The 17,076-nt window shown below is 36.8% G+C and overlaps 1 protein-coding gene across 4 annotated transcripts in view; it reads left to right on the top strand.

The window, feature by feature from the left end:
• Nucleotides 1-17,076, top strand: part of MAPRE2 (microtubule associated protein RP/EB family member 2) — a 166,356-nt gene that overhangs the window by 88,489 nt on the left and 60,791 nt on the right. For 3 of the 4 annotated variants that reach the window (XM_017511403.2, XM_017511402.1, XM_017511401.1), the window contains one exon: nucleotides 1,747-1,874. The exons of the other annotated variant lie outside the window; for it this stretch is intronic. In XM_017511403.2, coding sequence (XP_017366892.1) covers nucleotides 1,754-1,874 — 121 coding nt within the window. In that variant the 5' untranslated portion in view covers nucleotides 1,747-1,753. The remainder of the gene's footprint in view (nucleotides 1-1,746; nucleotides 1,875-17,076) is intronic. 4 annotated transcript variants of the gene reach the window in all.

Raw genomic sequence — 17,076 nt, 5'->3', positions numbered from 1 at the left:
GCAGTAAGCCAAGATCGTGCCACTGCACTTCAGCCTGGGTGTAAGGGTGCAATTCTATCTCAAAAAAAAAAAAAAAAAAAAAAAAAAAAGAGAGAAAAAAAAAAAAAAAAAAAAAAAAAAAAAAAAAAAAAAAAAAAAGAAAAAAAAAGAAAAAAAAAAAAAAAAAAAAAAAAAAAAAAAAAAAAAGACAAAACTGGCAAATAAAAAGATTTAGGTACCTCTCCTGCCTTTTCTTGATGACCTGATCTCAGGGTACCTCAGAGGGAAATTTCTCTTGTAGAATTATTCCAGCTAATAAATGAAGAATGAAGAATAAAATGTCACTTTGAAATTTTAGTGAATTATTGGATCTAGGCAAATACCAGAACTAATGCTATCGTGGAAGCAGGCAGTCAGAGGTTACAGTTACATGCCTCCTGATGGAAGTTCAAACACAGCACGAAATAGTCTGAGTTATTATATACTGGCATAACTTTTGGCAGCTGATGGGCTTTTCTATTGGTTTCTTCTTCAGGCAGTAATGGAAAGCTTTTGCATTACCAGGCAGTGTATTGATGGCGGATTAGGTGTCAAAGCCCAGAGTTATGCTAGGTGGCATCAAATCCCCATCCCCTGTTAGAACTTGAATAAGATCAAGGCTGTAGATGGAATTATCAGCCTATAGGGATGCAGAGGACAGAGGAACGTGTTAAATCACAGCTGTGTTACAATGAGAAGAATTCAGAATGTGGAAATATCAGACAACCCAGTGCCTTCAATAGCAGCTTTTTTTTTAATTGCAAGGGAAGATTAGAAACAGAAGAAACTTATAAAGAAATTTAAAGAATATATCAAAGAATCATAATGTATGAACCCTATATGAATACAGATTCATGCAATCTGAAGTTAAATTTGAATTATAAGATATTGAAATGCATATTTGATATAGGTAATTATTTTCATTTTTAGGTGTGATAATGTTTTTTTTTTAATTATTTTTCAGAGAAACACAGGTGAAATTATGTGATGATTGGCATTTACTCCAAAATAATCTGGCTTGGTGGGCTAGGATGGGATTGACACAAGGGGAGTTGATAAGAGTATAAATCAAACAAGATGGTCAAGCACTGATGATTCTTGAATCCAAGGAGTAACCCTAACTGGTTTGCTATTCTTGTCTCTCTCCTTTTGCATGTATTTGAAAGTTTCCAAAATAGAAATTAATACATAGCCACAATATATACATATCAATATATATGCATTCTACAAAATAGGTAAAATTACAAAGCTTCATCCAGGTTTAAATGTTAAAACAGAATCCTTTATCACTGCACACCTACTAGAATGGCCAAACTCCAAAACACTGACATTTGCAAGTCTTTGTAGTGAGTGCTATGAAATAATATATAAAACTAACAGATTACTCTGGTGTATACTGCTACAAACCTGGTAACTTTTTTAATATCACATGCAGACTTACAGTCAAAAGGGAGACTCTAAATTGTGTTATAAATTAGGAATCTCAGAACCTGAAGAACATTTGTATTTAGTTGGAGAGATATAAAATGGTACTACATGAAAAATATGTGAAATTTAATAATTTTATGGCAAATACATAAAATTTAAAAAGCTAAAGGGCTTAGCCAGAGCAGGACTTTTACATGCCCTGGAGCCCTGCCAGGGGTCTTGACCTTGAATAGGTATCTTTTATGTTTCTGAGTTCATTTTTTCTTTGTTGGTAAATAAACTTCTTTGCTTTTTTTCTAGTTGGGGAATGGCAGTCAATGTGTATTCTACCTCGATAACCCAAGAGACTATGAGCAGACATGACATCATTGCATGGGTTAATGACATAGTATCTTTAAACTACACAAAAGTGGAACAGCTTTGTTCAGGTAAGACATTTTCTTTTAAGTGTTGACCTAAATGTTTATGATCTGTCGTGGAATGTGATTTTATGAACCATAGATGCTATATTTTGGGTAGGAAAAAGTATATATCGCTATTGGCATGTAATTAAAGGGGATAATCTCAGACATAACTAAAGGACATATTGGGGAAAGTGTTTAGAGCATCCAGAAGCACAGGCAGGGCCACGCGGACACGTATTTGGAAAGGTCTCTTGCTTGAGCTTTGTAATGCCTTCTCACTGGCTCCTAGCCTCTTCTCTGTCATCCCGTCTGCTGTCATAATTGCCTTCTGAAAACACCAACTGGTTCTTAAAACACTCCTCCTTTAAAACCTCCAGGGCTCCACATTGTCTTTAGTACAGGATAAACTTCAAACTCTCTTCATAGACTAATGAGGTCCTTATTAGTCTCAATTTCACCCTCTACATCTCTCTCCCTTATACTTCAGCCACACTAAATAATCTTTATTCCCCAAAGACTCCTTTCCTTTTGTATTCCATAGCTTTTTTCATGATTCTTTTGCTAAGGTCTTTCGCCTTCTTTTCATTTGTGGGAAAATCTTGTTCACACTTTAAAATCTGGCTCAGCTGCCACTTACTCTGAGAAGCATTCCCCAGCCTCCCAGGCCCCGTGGTGTTCCTGAAACACTGTCCATCCTCCGGAATGACACTTGCCACGCAGTGTTAGGCTATCTAACTCCTCCTGCCCCTGAAGGTGTTCAGAGTCCTTGAGGACAGGACTGCATTTTGTTCTTTGTTGAATGTCTCTAGATGCCTGTACTCGATATGATGTAGGTCTGCAAGGAGTATATATATTGAGTTAAACTTGTTTAAAAAATAAAAATATTTGACTTCAGTGATAAAATAGAAGCATGTTTTAAAAACATGCTGCTAGGCCAGGTGTGGTGACTCGTGCCTGTAATCCTAGCACTTTGGGAGGCCAAAAAGAGAGGATCGCTTGAGCCCAGGAGTTCGAGGCTGCAGTGAGCTATTAATCGTGCCACTGCACAACAGCCTAGGTGATACAGTGAGACCTTGTCTCTAAAACAAAACAAAACAAAAAATATGCTGCTAGTAAAGTAATCCATTCTTTGGTCTGAGTATTTGTGAAAGAAATAAACAGTCCTTCTTTGGAAACAGGGAGTGTTTCCTTCTTGTAAACAAATAGATAAGAGATTTCCTCTTTGCCTTTGGCTTCAACGTGAAAATGGTATTAGAAATAGAAAATACCACTGAACTGTATTTGTGTAAAATGTCATGAGCCAGAATAGATATGAAGAAGTCAACATTCTGCTCTTTCACCCAGAGGGTCAAGTATAAAAAAGATTTTATGCAGTGCAGTCAGAATTTCAAAAGCCCCCAGTAGTCACTTTCAGATGTTGTCTGAGTTCAACACCCACCAGTGTAAATATTCTCCCTTTACCGGGTCTGGATTTGATCAGAATACTCCTAGAGAACTAACTGAATATAATTGACATATCTTTCCCCATGATCATTTTTCCTGCAAAGAGGACAGTAAGGTTGGCCAGAACTTAGGCATTGCCTCACCCACAAATCTGTGCCCAGGTCTCAGACTTGAAGTCTTGTGATTTATGAGGTCAGTAGTGGGTGCTAGCTAACCACTTCTTTGCCCTTCAATACAAGATAGAGATAAGCTGACCTAGACAATGATAATGATGTCCCAGGCATATATATTGTTAGTCTACTGAAATGTCTCCAAAAGTTACTTTCAGAGACAACTCCTATTGCATCTTATGCAACTTCAGATCTCCACACACCCAAATATTACTGTGCTTTTCTTGCTGTGCATTCTTGAGCTCTCTAATATTTTATTTTTAACTTGCTGCCAAAAAAGAAACCAAAAACAGTTTCTGTCATTAGCAATCACCTTGTTCATAGCATATACCCCTTTGCATTGTAATTGTGAAATTGTCTGTTTCATCGCAATGCCTGACACATGGTTTTCCCTCAGAAATGCTCATTGTGGAGATGAATGAACTGCAATTTGCAACTGCTAAGGGGCAAAGACAAAAATGTGTCTCTTACCCAGGTTTATATGCATCTAGATAAGGGAAACAGGGTTGGTTATCAAGAAAAAGAGACTTAGGAAGGAAGAGGATAAAGAAAAGTTTCACAGATAAAATCTCCAGTCATGAGTCTTAAATATTAAAGGAAACCATGAGGAGCTTCCTATGCTGCAGTATACTTGGAGAGTTTTTGGTAGCAAATGAAATAAAAGCAAATTATAATTTTTAGATAATGTAGTAAATGTGTTTATAAGCAATATACATAATCTTTTCAGATCTTTAAAATTTCTCATAGAGCAAACTCCAAATCTTAAGGGACATTTGTAAGGGATTCATATGTGGTTATCTTAAAGCATGGGTGTACATTTTCAGTCTTTGTAGCTACGTTGCCATCAAGTGTTGCTTGATTTAAAAACACAAAAAATCTGTAGAAGCAATTTTGATCGCTATTAAACAGATACACGTGATTTCCATTAGAATAACTTACTGGATCCCTAAGATTACAAGATCAATGGTTCAGAAGAATGAAGTAGATTTAAAGTTTCCTTTCTACTCTGAAATATGTTTCTTGCTAGAAAAAAAAAAAAAAAAGGAAGTTAATCTCCATAGGAGTGAGACAGGTCTTTTATTTTAGGTAACAGTTTTCTCAAAGTATAAACTGTAGACTCTATGCTTTTATAATTTCCTGGGGAGCTGCTGAAAAAAAAGCAGATGACCTTCTAAATCGGTACCTCTGAGAGTAGCCTAGAAATCCGAGTTTAACAAGTACAAGTTTAAGTACTTTTGTGCTGCAGCCTAGAGCTTGCAGTACATTTTACCCTAAACCAATAAAAATGAGGTTAAATTATCCAAAAACGTACTTGGAAGTTTCCTTATTCATAATTTAATCTGTGACTTTTGTCCTCAGCAATGGCATTTAGCGGGAAGAAGCTATCTTTCTATTTATTTTTTTATACCCTTCATTGTTCTAGAAAATATTTAAGGCAGCCAGGATGGTGCTATTAGGATAGGAAGAAAGCCAAATGTTGTTGACTTAAGTGACTTACACTCCTCATACTTATGAGTAGCCAGATTTCTTAGGTAATATTTTTTCTTCAATGTTTTTTTAATTTTTTGAGTTTACTGTGTGGGATTTTATTTTAACAGTATGCCCAGGAAAAACATACATGAAATACCTTCTCCTATTTAAAATGACTTAAAATTTCAACATCATTTCTTACTCTCTTTCCTGAAGACTTATGCTCCAATACTGGTGGTTCCTATTTTGAATTTTTTTTCCTGTTGCATTATTTCCTATTTCTGTTTTTAAAAATTTCCAGCTAAGAGCTCCCTCCAGCTCAATATTAAAACTAACACCAGCTTTTCTTTAATTCATGAAGTGCTAAAAGACTGCCTCACATTGGTGTTGTGTTTTACTGAGTATTTTCTGCCTTTACATAACATCTCATTTGTTTCCATATAGGCATTTTTAAAAGCTTTTTAAAGGAAAGATGGTGTGAGAAAGGAGAACACTTGGAAATATGTTTGTAGTAAGTTGCAAAACAATGAAAATGACTCACTCTTATCTTCTGTTATTTTGTCCCAAGAATATAACCTCATGAAAATTTTCTTTGAACATTAAATCTGGGTCACGTAATTATATGCATATATGGTTTTCATTTATTTCTTGTGACAGCCTTTAGGTTTCAAGTAAAAACATGAGCTATCTAAATGGAGAGTGGACTATCAATGAGTATGAATACTACCTATAATAATTTGGCAATCTACTGCTCACCTAAATCTATTTTTAAATGAATAATTGTGGGTTTCCCATGGTGGAGTGAGAAGGTTGAACCACGTGTAATATCAGATTGGTTCAGCTTATAAATATTTTCCATTTTAATTCGATTGCTTTATAAAAGTTAAAGGGCTCTGGGAGTGATAGAGAACTTTTTTTTTTTTTTTTTTTTTTTTTTGCTTTAGTGCTAGCTCAAAGTAAATAACTAAATCTTTTACAAGGTGGTAATGAGGGTGAACAGATAGCATGGAACTAAAAATCTCTAAAAGCTTTAGCAACTTTAGATACCTTAGTGGAGGTGATAGAGAAGATACGGTACTTAAAGGGGAAGGAAAAGAAATGGGGAGGGAGGAGTAGGATGAAGCGGGAGAAAGTGCATCTTTTCCTTCTTTTCCTCTCACCCCTTGCCCCTGCCCCCACATATCAAGCCTCCTTTGAGACTTCTTTGTGACATTTGTTTTTCTGTGTCCTGATCCTCTGTCCTAGGCTGGAGCTAAGCAGCAGAGCCACTGGGTCCAATGCTGGGTCATCCTTGCTGCTTGGCAGACTGAACACCTGCCTTGATTCCTGTCCTCATGAGGCTAGCCTTCCCTTTTCTCCCTGTGCACCTTCTCTCCCTCCTTCCCAATTGCCCCACTAGACGAGCAGACACCTGACTTGCGACAAATGCTAGATCAGTCTGTAGTGCTGGCACTGCCTGAACTGACACTATACCCTGGACTGTCACTGTCTGTCACTGAGAGCTGTTCTTTTCCTGAGCATTTTAGTATTTTAATAAAATATCATTTGAATTAAACCATTTTTAGATGGGAAATTGAGATTCTTGACTTGCTTTATAAAAAAGAGAAAATTATGAGAATTTGATTCAGTTTCAATTTGTGCTTCATCAAATTGGTTCAAGCTTTGTCTTGGATTGAGTCATTAGTATTTTGTTCTTCCAGGAGAGCTTCTGAATTTGGCTAATGATACTGTAGTCACATTTGCAATTCTGGTTATGTGATGGCTGTGTGGAAGGATCTAGTATTTAGAGTATACTCTGGGGATTCACACAGGTGTATCCATCAGATGGCCCTGGGACCTGTGGTGCAGGTGCTCTGGGCCCCACCCCAATGGCCGTCATTCCTGGGCCCAGCAGAGTGTTCTTTGTGACTATTTTTTGCCGCAGATCAGTGCCTGTTAAATAGGTTGATCCCAGCCTCATGTGTTGTCCCTGTGCCTCCTCTCTTCTGTCCACAGAGACGTCTGTCAGGACAAGTTACTGATGAAATCAGCTCAGAGTCTAAATTTAGTAAGGCTTCTCTTATTGGCTCCCTGGTATTGAAACCAAGTAAGGATATTCTGTCAGTGTCTATAAGCATAAGAGTTTACTTAGCTTTATAAAATCACTGACTGTTATTTTCTGTAAGAAAGTTAGGTCATCTCAGATTATGTTACTATTAGGGAGGTAATTGTAATATAATGGAATATTATGCATACTTGTAATATATTACATAGAGTCTGTTTTTTTGCTGACAGTTTTTCTCTCTAATTATTTGACTTAAACTAATTTTAAAAGTTTATGTGGTCTTAGCATATGAAGTAATTGGAGAAGAAAGGGGACAAAAAAATTTGGATGATGGTGGGGAGGGGTCCAGCCTCATGTTCAATTGCTTCAGGCAGTAACATACAGTAATATACTCTAGTGTCTCCACTAACACACTGGTTGAAAGGGATTTTATTTTTGGAGCAGGATAGGTAATACAGTAGGTTTTTTTTTCTTCTGAATTTGTTCATTTACGTATGTCTTGACACTTTGCTACTGAAGATCAATATAAATTGATGTTTCTATTTTTGTTGGGGCTTTTTATTTGTTTACTGTCTTTTGTAATGTTTAATACCATGGTGGGATAAAGTGTGTATGCGTTCACCTTCATTTACCAAACTTCTCTATAATTTTTTTTACGCATATGGATAATAAATGTTTGAAAGCAATCAGCCACATCTTCGTTTATGTCCTTACTACATTCAATTCTGATCATCAGTTTAGTTTTATTTAACAGGCATATTTTGAGCCTTTCTTTGGGCTAGGTCTGGGGACCCAGTGATAAATAAGACATAGTCATTGCCCTCAAAGAGCTCAGTATAGCAGAGTACTGTCCTACAAAAGACTAGAGACCATGCTAGGTGGTAAGTGCTGGTTTGGAAGCACTTTGAGCATAAAAGAGGGAAGTAAATGAAGGGAGGTAGGGACATAGCAAGTCAGTAGAAAGATTTACTCAGATTCTTTGGGAGTGGCTGGGTGCTTCTGGATGACTTAGAATGGCCATAGTTTGGGAAACACCTCAGAAATGCCCTCCTCCCTCTTGAGTCAGATGGGGTGATTATTATGTAGGATAATGTGTGGGGTACTTAGTTTCAACTATCCTGAGAGACTCCCCAGGCTAGGGTGGCCTTTGACTTATGACACAGGGACTCTAGTCAGTGAAATGCATGTGCTTTAGTAGGTACGGCCCTTAAGTACATGAAGCATATTTTTGTCTCTATTCTGTTTCTAGAGAAATATAAAGGATTTTCTTGATGATCTCATCACATAAATATGTGAAAATTGTTTTTACTCTATTTGTTTGAAGCAACTAGGCATGTGGGATATTCTCAGGAAACCATAGAATTGCCCACTTCTTTTGGAGGAATGCACCAGATACTTTTAAATACTAAAGCCAATCCTCAGTAATAACTGCTTATGTCTCTAACTGTATAGATGTCATGTGACTACATTAATATTTATCACAGGAACAGACCTACAGATACATCCCTATATCCTATTCCCATTTCTGCTGGAGCCTCTCCTGGGTAGTGACGATGAACACCATAAACAAGGAGAAATTAGAAGAACAGGCTTAGGGAAAAATAGATCACCTGGAATGCCATTATTTTATTGAAGACTAACAATATCTATACTCAGCAAAAAATCAAGGAACATGTGATCACAATGAACTTTATAGAGTGCCTTAACAGGAATAAGCAAATCAGTGACATATTCGAAACAGGATTAATGATAGCCTTTGAGAAATCTCAATAAACGTGCTCTCTCTCTCTCGCTCTCTCTCCCTCTCTTTGTCTCAGACACACAAACACACACACACACAGAATTTGTGCAAAGTAGTACCCTTAATGGGAATCTCTTACTTTTTTCCCCATATGTGGGAAAATTCCCAGATGTCATAGTTGAGTGCAGGCTTCAGGGTTCTTATTGAATGTATCACTAATTCACAAACTCTATTGTATCTACCCTACTATACTAAGACCCTGCTGAGATTTACCTGCCCCCAAACCATGAACAGGTGGGTGGTTATGAGTCTAGAGATGAGAACTGTTGTACCAAGGAATGGGCCATCAAAAGAAATATAAGTTGGATACAGTTGATGAGAATGATACTGACCATAATACTAAGGAGCCTCTAAAGCCTCATCACTGACTTCATTAACTTCAGTGACTGGAGCCCTAACTCCATAGCCCCAGGGATCTTGGCAAAGGTTGTGAGAAACCTTGCTGGAGTCCAAGGACATGATAGGTTTTAAGACTCATTTATAATTCATCATTTTAATTACAGAAACCTTTAGAGCCCTTTCTCTTCTGATTTTCTCTGTTATATGATAAGTTGCTTTCTTTTAAAGCACATAATGATATGCTTATTTTGAAATCATTCACCAGGATCAATAAAAATCACTATCTTAACAAGGAAAACATGTATCTTTCAACATATGGAAAGTTATTTTGATTTTTTTGAAAAGATGTCAGTCACTTTATATGATGGACATGTTCCTTATAAAACATTATTTTGCATTTATCATGCTACTTTTTCTTTTCCTTTTCTCCCTTTCAGTTTAAATTATCTGAAGACTTTAACAGGAAGAGTGTAAATTTGGAGAAACATAGTCATTTCCTTTAATAAATGAATTTATGATTACTTCAGCACCTCATATGTTTATCTGAGGAAAGACTTAAGAATTAGAGAAACCCTCAAATGTTTTTCAACAGATAAGCTGGAGGATCTTAGGAATGTGTTCATACCCTTGCTTGTCTGGTAGAAAGCCAAGGACCTCATTTTATTTTTTGGTTCCTTGTCCTTTGAATCTAAAACATGCATTTTGTTTTGTATCTGAAACAGTCCAGTTCAAGCCCTTTCATTTTTATAGCTCTGATTATTTTAACCAGTTACATTCTAGATAGTTTTATACATTAGGGGCATAATGATGTCATAATGCCTTAGCTTTTATTTCTCTTTCTCTCTCTGCCATTTTCAGTGTGTTTTTGTATGTATTATTTCTTTTAATTCATACAACAGCCCCATGAGGAAGAACAGGATTTTTTAATTCCTATTTTATGAGGGTAAAAGCTCCAAGAAGTCATGTTCACAGCTGATAATGAGAATTGAGGTGTCCTTGGATCATAGCCCAGCACTCTCACTGCTGTATGTGTGGCAGCTGTGGATGCAGTGAAGGGTTCACTGTGTGTTTGCCCATGTGGATGTGTTTCTGATTCTTTCCATATCCATTTAGCAGACAGTCCTTAAACATCACCTCTAGGAAAAGAAGGAGTCTGTATCTCCATCCTTTACATTCTACTTGAAGAAATGAGACATATCTGGTAATTCTGCTAATAGCAAGGATCTGTCCCAATGGTATCATCATCAAGAACTTTCTTACCAAAAGTAATGAGACAGAGACATTTGTTCCCAGTCTTAAGAAATTCTTCCTTCACCACCTACTGCAAGTAGAGTAGGGAAAGAGCCTCCCATTCTCTGTTTTCCTTGTTCCTTTTCTTGCTCTAACCTCTTTCCCTCCAAGCAGATGAGGCAGCTCTGAAATGTTGCCACCTACCTTGGAGGAACTTTGTATCTCTCTCAGAATAATTCTTGAAATGAAACAACAACAAGGATGATGCCTCCTTACGTGCACATCTCTGTACTGTCCACCATTTGAACCCCAAGAATATGATCCTTTCCTTATTTTGATCCTAGGCTAGCTTTTGAACAAGCGTGTACCTGAGAGTACTGCCTGCACATCCTTATTTCCTCTTTCTATTCTATTGAAGAAATTACAACATCTCCTAAGATAATTTTCTTACAAGCTTAGTTCCTGCAAAAGATTTATTTATCAAGTTATTACTGTTTTCTATGTATTTAATCCAGTTCTAGCCATGCTAAGAGACTCCATCAGTACTTCTCCAACCCTTTCTTTAATATGAAAAGTTGATGGTTTCTTAGCATTATGTAAAGGGACTTACTAATGCAGCATTTAAGAGTGGACACCGATTTCCCTTCCAGCGCTGTCCCTTCCTTCCCATGTCTTAATTCCCAACTCCAGCCAGGTTGCAGCTCCTGAACTTTCCATATAGACATTCCAGATCTGCCAGGAGATATGGTAGCAGACACTGTGCTAGTACAGTAGAAAGATAAATTGAACATCATCCCCAATCTTAAAGATTTACTCACCAATCATCCAGGAGAGACAACTAATTAAAATGCAAGTCAAATCCCTGTTAGATTTCTATATCCAGTATAGTGAAACAATTCTGTGTTGGAAACAAGAAAGCTTCATCGAGGAGGTGATGTTTGGACTAAAGTTTTAAGATTGAAAAGTTACTATTTAAGTCTGAAAAGAGGACAGAAGGGCAAATTAGACAAAAAAGTTTGATCAAGGCAGAAAGAAGGTGCAGCGTTTTGTGCATGTACATTGCATGTATAAGACATCTGTAACACATTAAAATTCAAGGCAGCAAAAGAAGGACAGTAATGCTTCAAGTAATAAGTGCTGTATTCAAAGAAAGGGAAGATTATTTCCATCTAGAAAAGCTTTTTGTCTTACCCTTGTTTGGGTCTTTGGCCAAACCGTCATTCAAATTTAGTGGATGGTCAATAAATATTTATGAGGTTGAATTGAATTGAAATGCTATTCAAACTAGGTTTTTAATATGGATAGGATTCAGGCAGAGAAGAAGATGGTGATTTTGAGGAAAGTTACCGTTTAGATATCATTTTGATGTTCTGCACATTGCTTTATTTATTCCTGCAGTCAGCAGATATTTATTGAGTACTTGCAATGTGTCAGGTGGTGGATTAGGATTGGAGGATACACCACTCTACAAAACACAACACAGATCATATCCGGTTAGGACCTATCCCTTTACTACCAAAGTTCTCCCTGACATGTCTCTTCAGAGAGAGCAAGTTCCTTTTTCTCAGCTTACCTGAGTACAAGGCAAAGGTAGAACAAGGACCCAAGACAAAAGTGGATGTCCAGCCTGTCTTGCCATCACTCAGTGTGGGACGCTAATGGGCAGTCTCTACATTGGAATATCCGAAATGCTAGCAGGCATCTGGTTTCTACACAGTTAAGATAAGCCAAACATCTCCAAATTCTTCTGCTCTTCAAGAGAAAACTTTTCTCTAACCATTTTTTTTTTTCGGAATTGTGTGTTTAAATTTATAGTTTATCAGACATGTAGACAGTATTAAAAAGGAGTAACATAAATCACTGTCAAATGTTTGGACATGTTAGAATTGCATAGCCAGAAACAGAATAATGACATTACTTGGCAACTCATAAAGTCACCATCATTTTTCAGATTGGGTTTGTTTTCTACCCTGAAACCATTACGTAATTCTGACAAATAGCAAATTACTTCTATTTGTCCCCTCCTTCCCAAGGGTGTGCTCTTACCCAAATATTAACACTCATAAGCTTTTTATGACCAAATTATTTGACATGAGAAGCATATAAATGTGAAACTAATGCCAGTGCTATTTCCTGCAGTTTCTCTTCACGTTCTGCATGAAGAGGATCGTTCTCCATTTTCACTTCTAAATTACATTTATGTGACAGTCCATGGAAGAACTTTAGAAAACTGTTGAAGGGGCCAAATTTTAATGAAAACATGTACATCAACTTTAGATTTGCACAGAATTGTGTTAAAATCCAGTATTTTTTTTAAAACATCACAGAAGTCCCTTCCTGCTTCTTTTGTTTCTAAAAATTATTCCATTCTTTTATTTCTACTGTGGTCATATGATTGAATCTCTAAGTAGATACTGTACACTCTTCATGCTGATTTGGGATCCTTCTGATACTGGAGTGTACTTAGAAAGCAAAGTATATTTTGGGATTAACCTGGGAAATACAAAGAAAGCAACTCATAAAGAACAACATTCTGTTATGTATCACAATCCACATGAGTGTTATGTGGTGCCTGAATGTGAGTTCCTCTGTAATGGCTGCGGGCTTCCTTTGGTGCCACACCTGGCCTTCTGGGCTTTCTCTGGCTAATAAGACTCTTCTCAGGGAGCTGCACAGGAAGGAACACCCTCCTCTGGAAAGCAGTAATGGGGATATTATTGGTGTAGGTGAAACTAGTGGACTGGATTGAGGAGAGTGGCCATAAGTAAGGAGTTCTCACCTACAGGTCTTGGGCAGAGGGTGAAATGGCTGAGATCTGGGAAGAATCCTGGAGCTTCTAGTCTCTATTCCCAGGGATAGTGACCTCAGCCATAAAATGAGCAACTTGAGAAAGGGCTGCATTGTGCAGGCATGGACTGCGGGTTTGTGCTGGTCCACTCATACCAGCATATTTTACCTTATACTAAAGGCCTCTCTGTGGGCTACCATACATAATGTAGTGGCCTGGTCTGTGTAACTGTTGATAGTATGATGTGGGTAATGGTTCAGTAGAAGCTCTCTGAGAAAATGGGGAAAGTGATCAGCTTTAGGTTTTTAACTTGTAATTTAATTTGACCTAAAAATAAAATGTTTATTTCATTTTTGTTCTGAAAATTGGAACTTAAAAATGGCGTTCTCTAAAGACATTTGTGCCCAGAAGTCAGCATTGGTTTGCCAACCAAATTAGTTAAGCTTCTTCTTTTCCTGGTATTTAAAGCCTTGAACAATTTAGCTGCATTCCACCTTTCCAACATTTGTCCCCACACCTTCCCTACCTATAACATACATTTCCTCAAACACCTTTCACATCTATGCCCTTATTCCCTGTCTTTGCTTGGAATGTCTCCTTTGAAAGTCATCTCAAATGCCACTTTCCTTTTATTCTTCCTGATCGCCTTCAACAAAATGTGAGCTCTCTCTCTCTTCAGTTTTCAGACCTTTACAAAGCCTTAGGCTCACTGAATACTTGTTTTAAGCCTTCAGCATTAGAAGTGAAGCTCCTTGAACACTGAAAATGATCATGCAAGTTTGGTTTGACTTTATCTGTTTGATAATACTGATTACTTTTTCTTGGTTTTTTATTGGGCAGACTTTGAACTAAATGTATGGTCTACCCATACTAATATTTACATATCTAGGCTATACAGTTTAGCACTTACAGTTGTTTTGTATTTTTGCTGTTTTTCCATGTGTATTTCTCCAGACTCTCAAGACTAAGTTACTTGGTTCTTATGAAGACTAAGGTCATATTCCCCAATAAGTATTTGTTGGTTTGTTTTACATTGCTAAATAAACAAAGGGACATCTCTCCATGCCACCTACAAATGGGCATTTCTTTAGAGGTGACCTATAACTACAAAAATTAGATAAGATCTCTTATCTTTTCAGATTCTTACCTTCTACTCAAGCTCTTCTTAAGTCTTACCTTAAATTTAAGTCCTACCTTAAACTTGACCTTATATAGTCAGTACTTAAAAAAAACACACACCTTTTTGTCCATTAAAGCAGAAAGGTAATACAACAAGCGTGTGAGGATACATGAGTGCACATGTGGAGAAGCTGTATCCCACAGCATTACAGTTTTATGAAACTTTCTATTTTCATGACCCTAATGAGAAAACTGACTTCTTTAGAATGGGTTTCATATGTAGCTTTCTAACTTATTTTTCATTTGTAATAAAGGTTTTTTATGTTCCCTTTGCTCCTCTATCTGGAATGCCAAATTCTAACTTTAGCTCCACTCTCAGACTCTAGCCTCTGAGACATCTCACTGCCAGTATCAGTATCAGCCTCCCCAGAAGCCAGTAACGTTTTGTTCTGTACACCATGCCTGCCCTGTGCTCCCAGTGCCTCTCCTAATTCTTCCTTCTTGACTCCTCTGTAAAAGCCAAATCCTATTTTACCAAGTCAGACACCTTATTTTGGTAAAATTTAATGAACACATAATCCTACAAGAAATCACTGGTATTAGAATCTAGGCATGAAACTGAGCACTAGACACTGGATGATTAATCAGTAGATAAAAAGAAATCTTTGAAACCAAAGAGATATTTTACTTGCCAGTTTGAACATTCTTTCAGTTGTCTGAATCCTTTTTGGTATCATTAAGACAGGTTTGAAGTTTTATATTTTTTTCTTAAGGCATTAAAGTGCCAGTTTAAACCTTTACAAGTTATGGGGTAATCATTATTTAGTTAAATGAATTATTGAGCTGTAAATAATTTGATTACAGTTCAGTTTTCTTTTCAGTGTTCTAGTTTTCAATACAGATTTATAATATTTAATTTCTGTGTATGTTGTTTTTGCACATATCACTCTTACCAGCTCCCTGGTGTGTATAGTAAATTTCAATCTGTTATAATCTGTTTTTCTAAAATTTACTTTTTAATAAAAATATTGATACCTAAATCTTAATCAAGGGCTATTTGGTATATAGGTTTTTACTCCATTGAAGTTTGCTTTTGAAAGATAGAAGAAAATATTCTTTTTTACTCCACTGAAATTTCCTTTTGAAAGATAGAAGAAAATATGCTTTATTATTCCATGATGTTTCTATGAAGAAGCACTTTTAAAATCAATTTCTTATATTAATAGCTGATTAATTTTCTCTGCAGCAGGACTAACATTTAATGTAGTTCTGCAGATTTCTTAATAAAATTCAGACTAAGCATAGCATTACTTTTTGGTGAAACCCCATCTCTACTGAAAATACAAAAATTAGATGTGGTGGCACACACCTGTAATCCCAGCTACTGGCGAGGCTGAGGCAGGAGAATCACTAGAACTGGGAGGTGGACATTGTAGTGAGGCAAGATTGCGCCACTGCACTCCAGCCTGGGTGACAGAGAGAGACTCCATCTCAAAAATAATAATAATAATAATAACATACTTTTTAAAATGTATTCTTGGTTCTTGTTGAAAGCAGGTTGTGAACAGAGGATGCTGATACCTTTAACTGCAGTTTGATGCAGCCTTTCAAGATTCTTCAAAAGGTTTTAAGATCTTATGAATTAGTGAAAAGCTGAGGGCATTTATCAGATAAAGACCAATCACATGGTTTGACAAGGCCTTTAATTTATCTACTGCTACTCTTAAAAACCTATCTCTCTGCCTGAATAATTATTGCTAGCTTATTTCTTTTCATATACAAGAAAAGAGATGAAAATGTCCTTTGACAGTTTATTCTGTGTGTTCAAGGGAAAAGATGGGGTGCTTTTCAGCACTCTGTTCAGTTCACATAAGCCGTCTCTGTGTCTGCAAGAGTTGAAATTTTCCTGCTGGTTATTACTCCTTTTCCTCTACATGGGATCAGTTTGAAAGCTGCTTGTCTTTGGACTTATTTGCAATAGGAATAAAAAGTTTCTGACAATGCCAGGTAGTGGAGAGAAGCAGGAAGCTCAGCTGAGGACCATGGAATTCAAAGGAATGGTCTCAGTTGAAATCAGATTTCTGAACTATTGATCTTTATTTTTGCATTTATGACTCGGTGCAGGTGAGGTAATCAGTGTCCAAAGTTCCCTTTAACAGAGTGAAATGGTATCGTAGTAACTGAAGCTATCAAGCTGCTTCTCATGCCAGGAATGTGAAGGATGACTATGAGAACAACAAGAAGCCACTGCTAATTCAATCATATTTTTGTTAGATTAGAACAATACAGTTGAACTTGGGATTTTAAATTCCTTTAAATGTTAATCTTTCAAAGCATTATTTCACAATTGCCATTAAACTCCTTACCCCTTGTACTTCTGTAGGTAGAGCGATTTCTGCTGACATGCTAGAAATATGTAACCTTGTATTTTGCAGCCTCACTTTCCTCTTTAGTAAGCCCTGATTTCCCAAAGGGGAATGCTTCCTTCAACACAAGGTTTGGGCTTAGGTAATAGTTGCAGTTCTGCGGGAACATCAGTTAAAGGAATGATGAGCTGAATGCCAAAATAAAGCTGGGAGGATTTTATGATTATGGTGTAAAAACAATATTCTAATATGAAGATTTTTAACTGTTAATATTCAACTATTAGAAAATATAGCTATGGTACTGAGTTTGTAAATGTCAATATCTCAAAGAGAAGTACATGGAAGATAGGGTCACCAGAACTGAATCTGGAAAGGGTGTGTGTGCCCCAAGGAATATTCCACCAGAGGCAGCAGTGTTATTAGTAAGTCTGTTATGTTAACTATGACAAAAGCCAC

The sequence above is a fragment of the Cebus imitator genome, unplaced genomic scaffold (assembly GCF_001604975.1).
Source record: "Cebus imitator isolate Cc_AM_T3 unplaced genomic scaffold, Cebus_imitator-1.0 Scaffold448, whole genome shotgun sequence".
Taxonomy (NCBI): Eukaryota; Metazoa; Chordata; class Mammalia; order Primates; family Cebidae; genus Cebus; species Cebus imitator.
The sequence above is the reverse complement of the archived record's forward strand: the minus strand, read 5'-3'. Positions and strand labels throughout refer to the sequence as shown.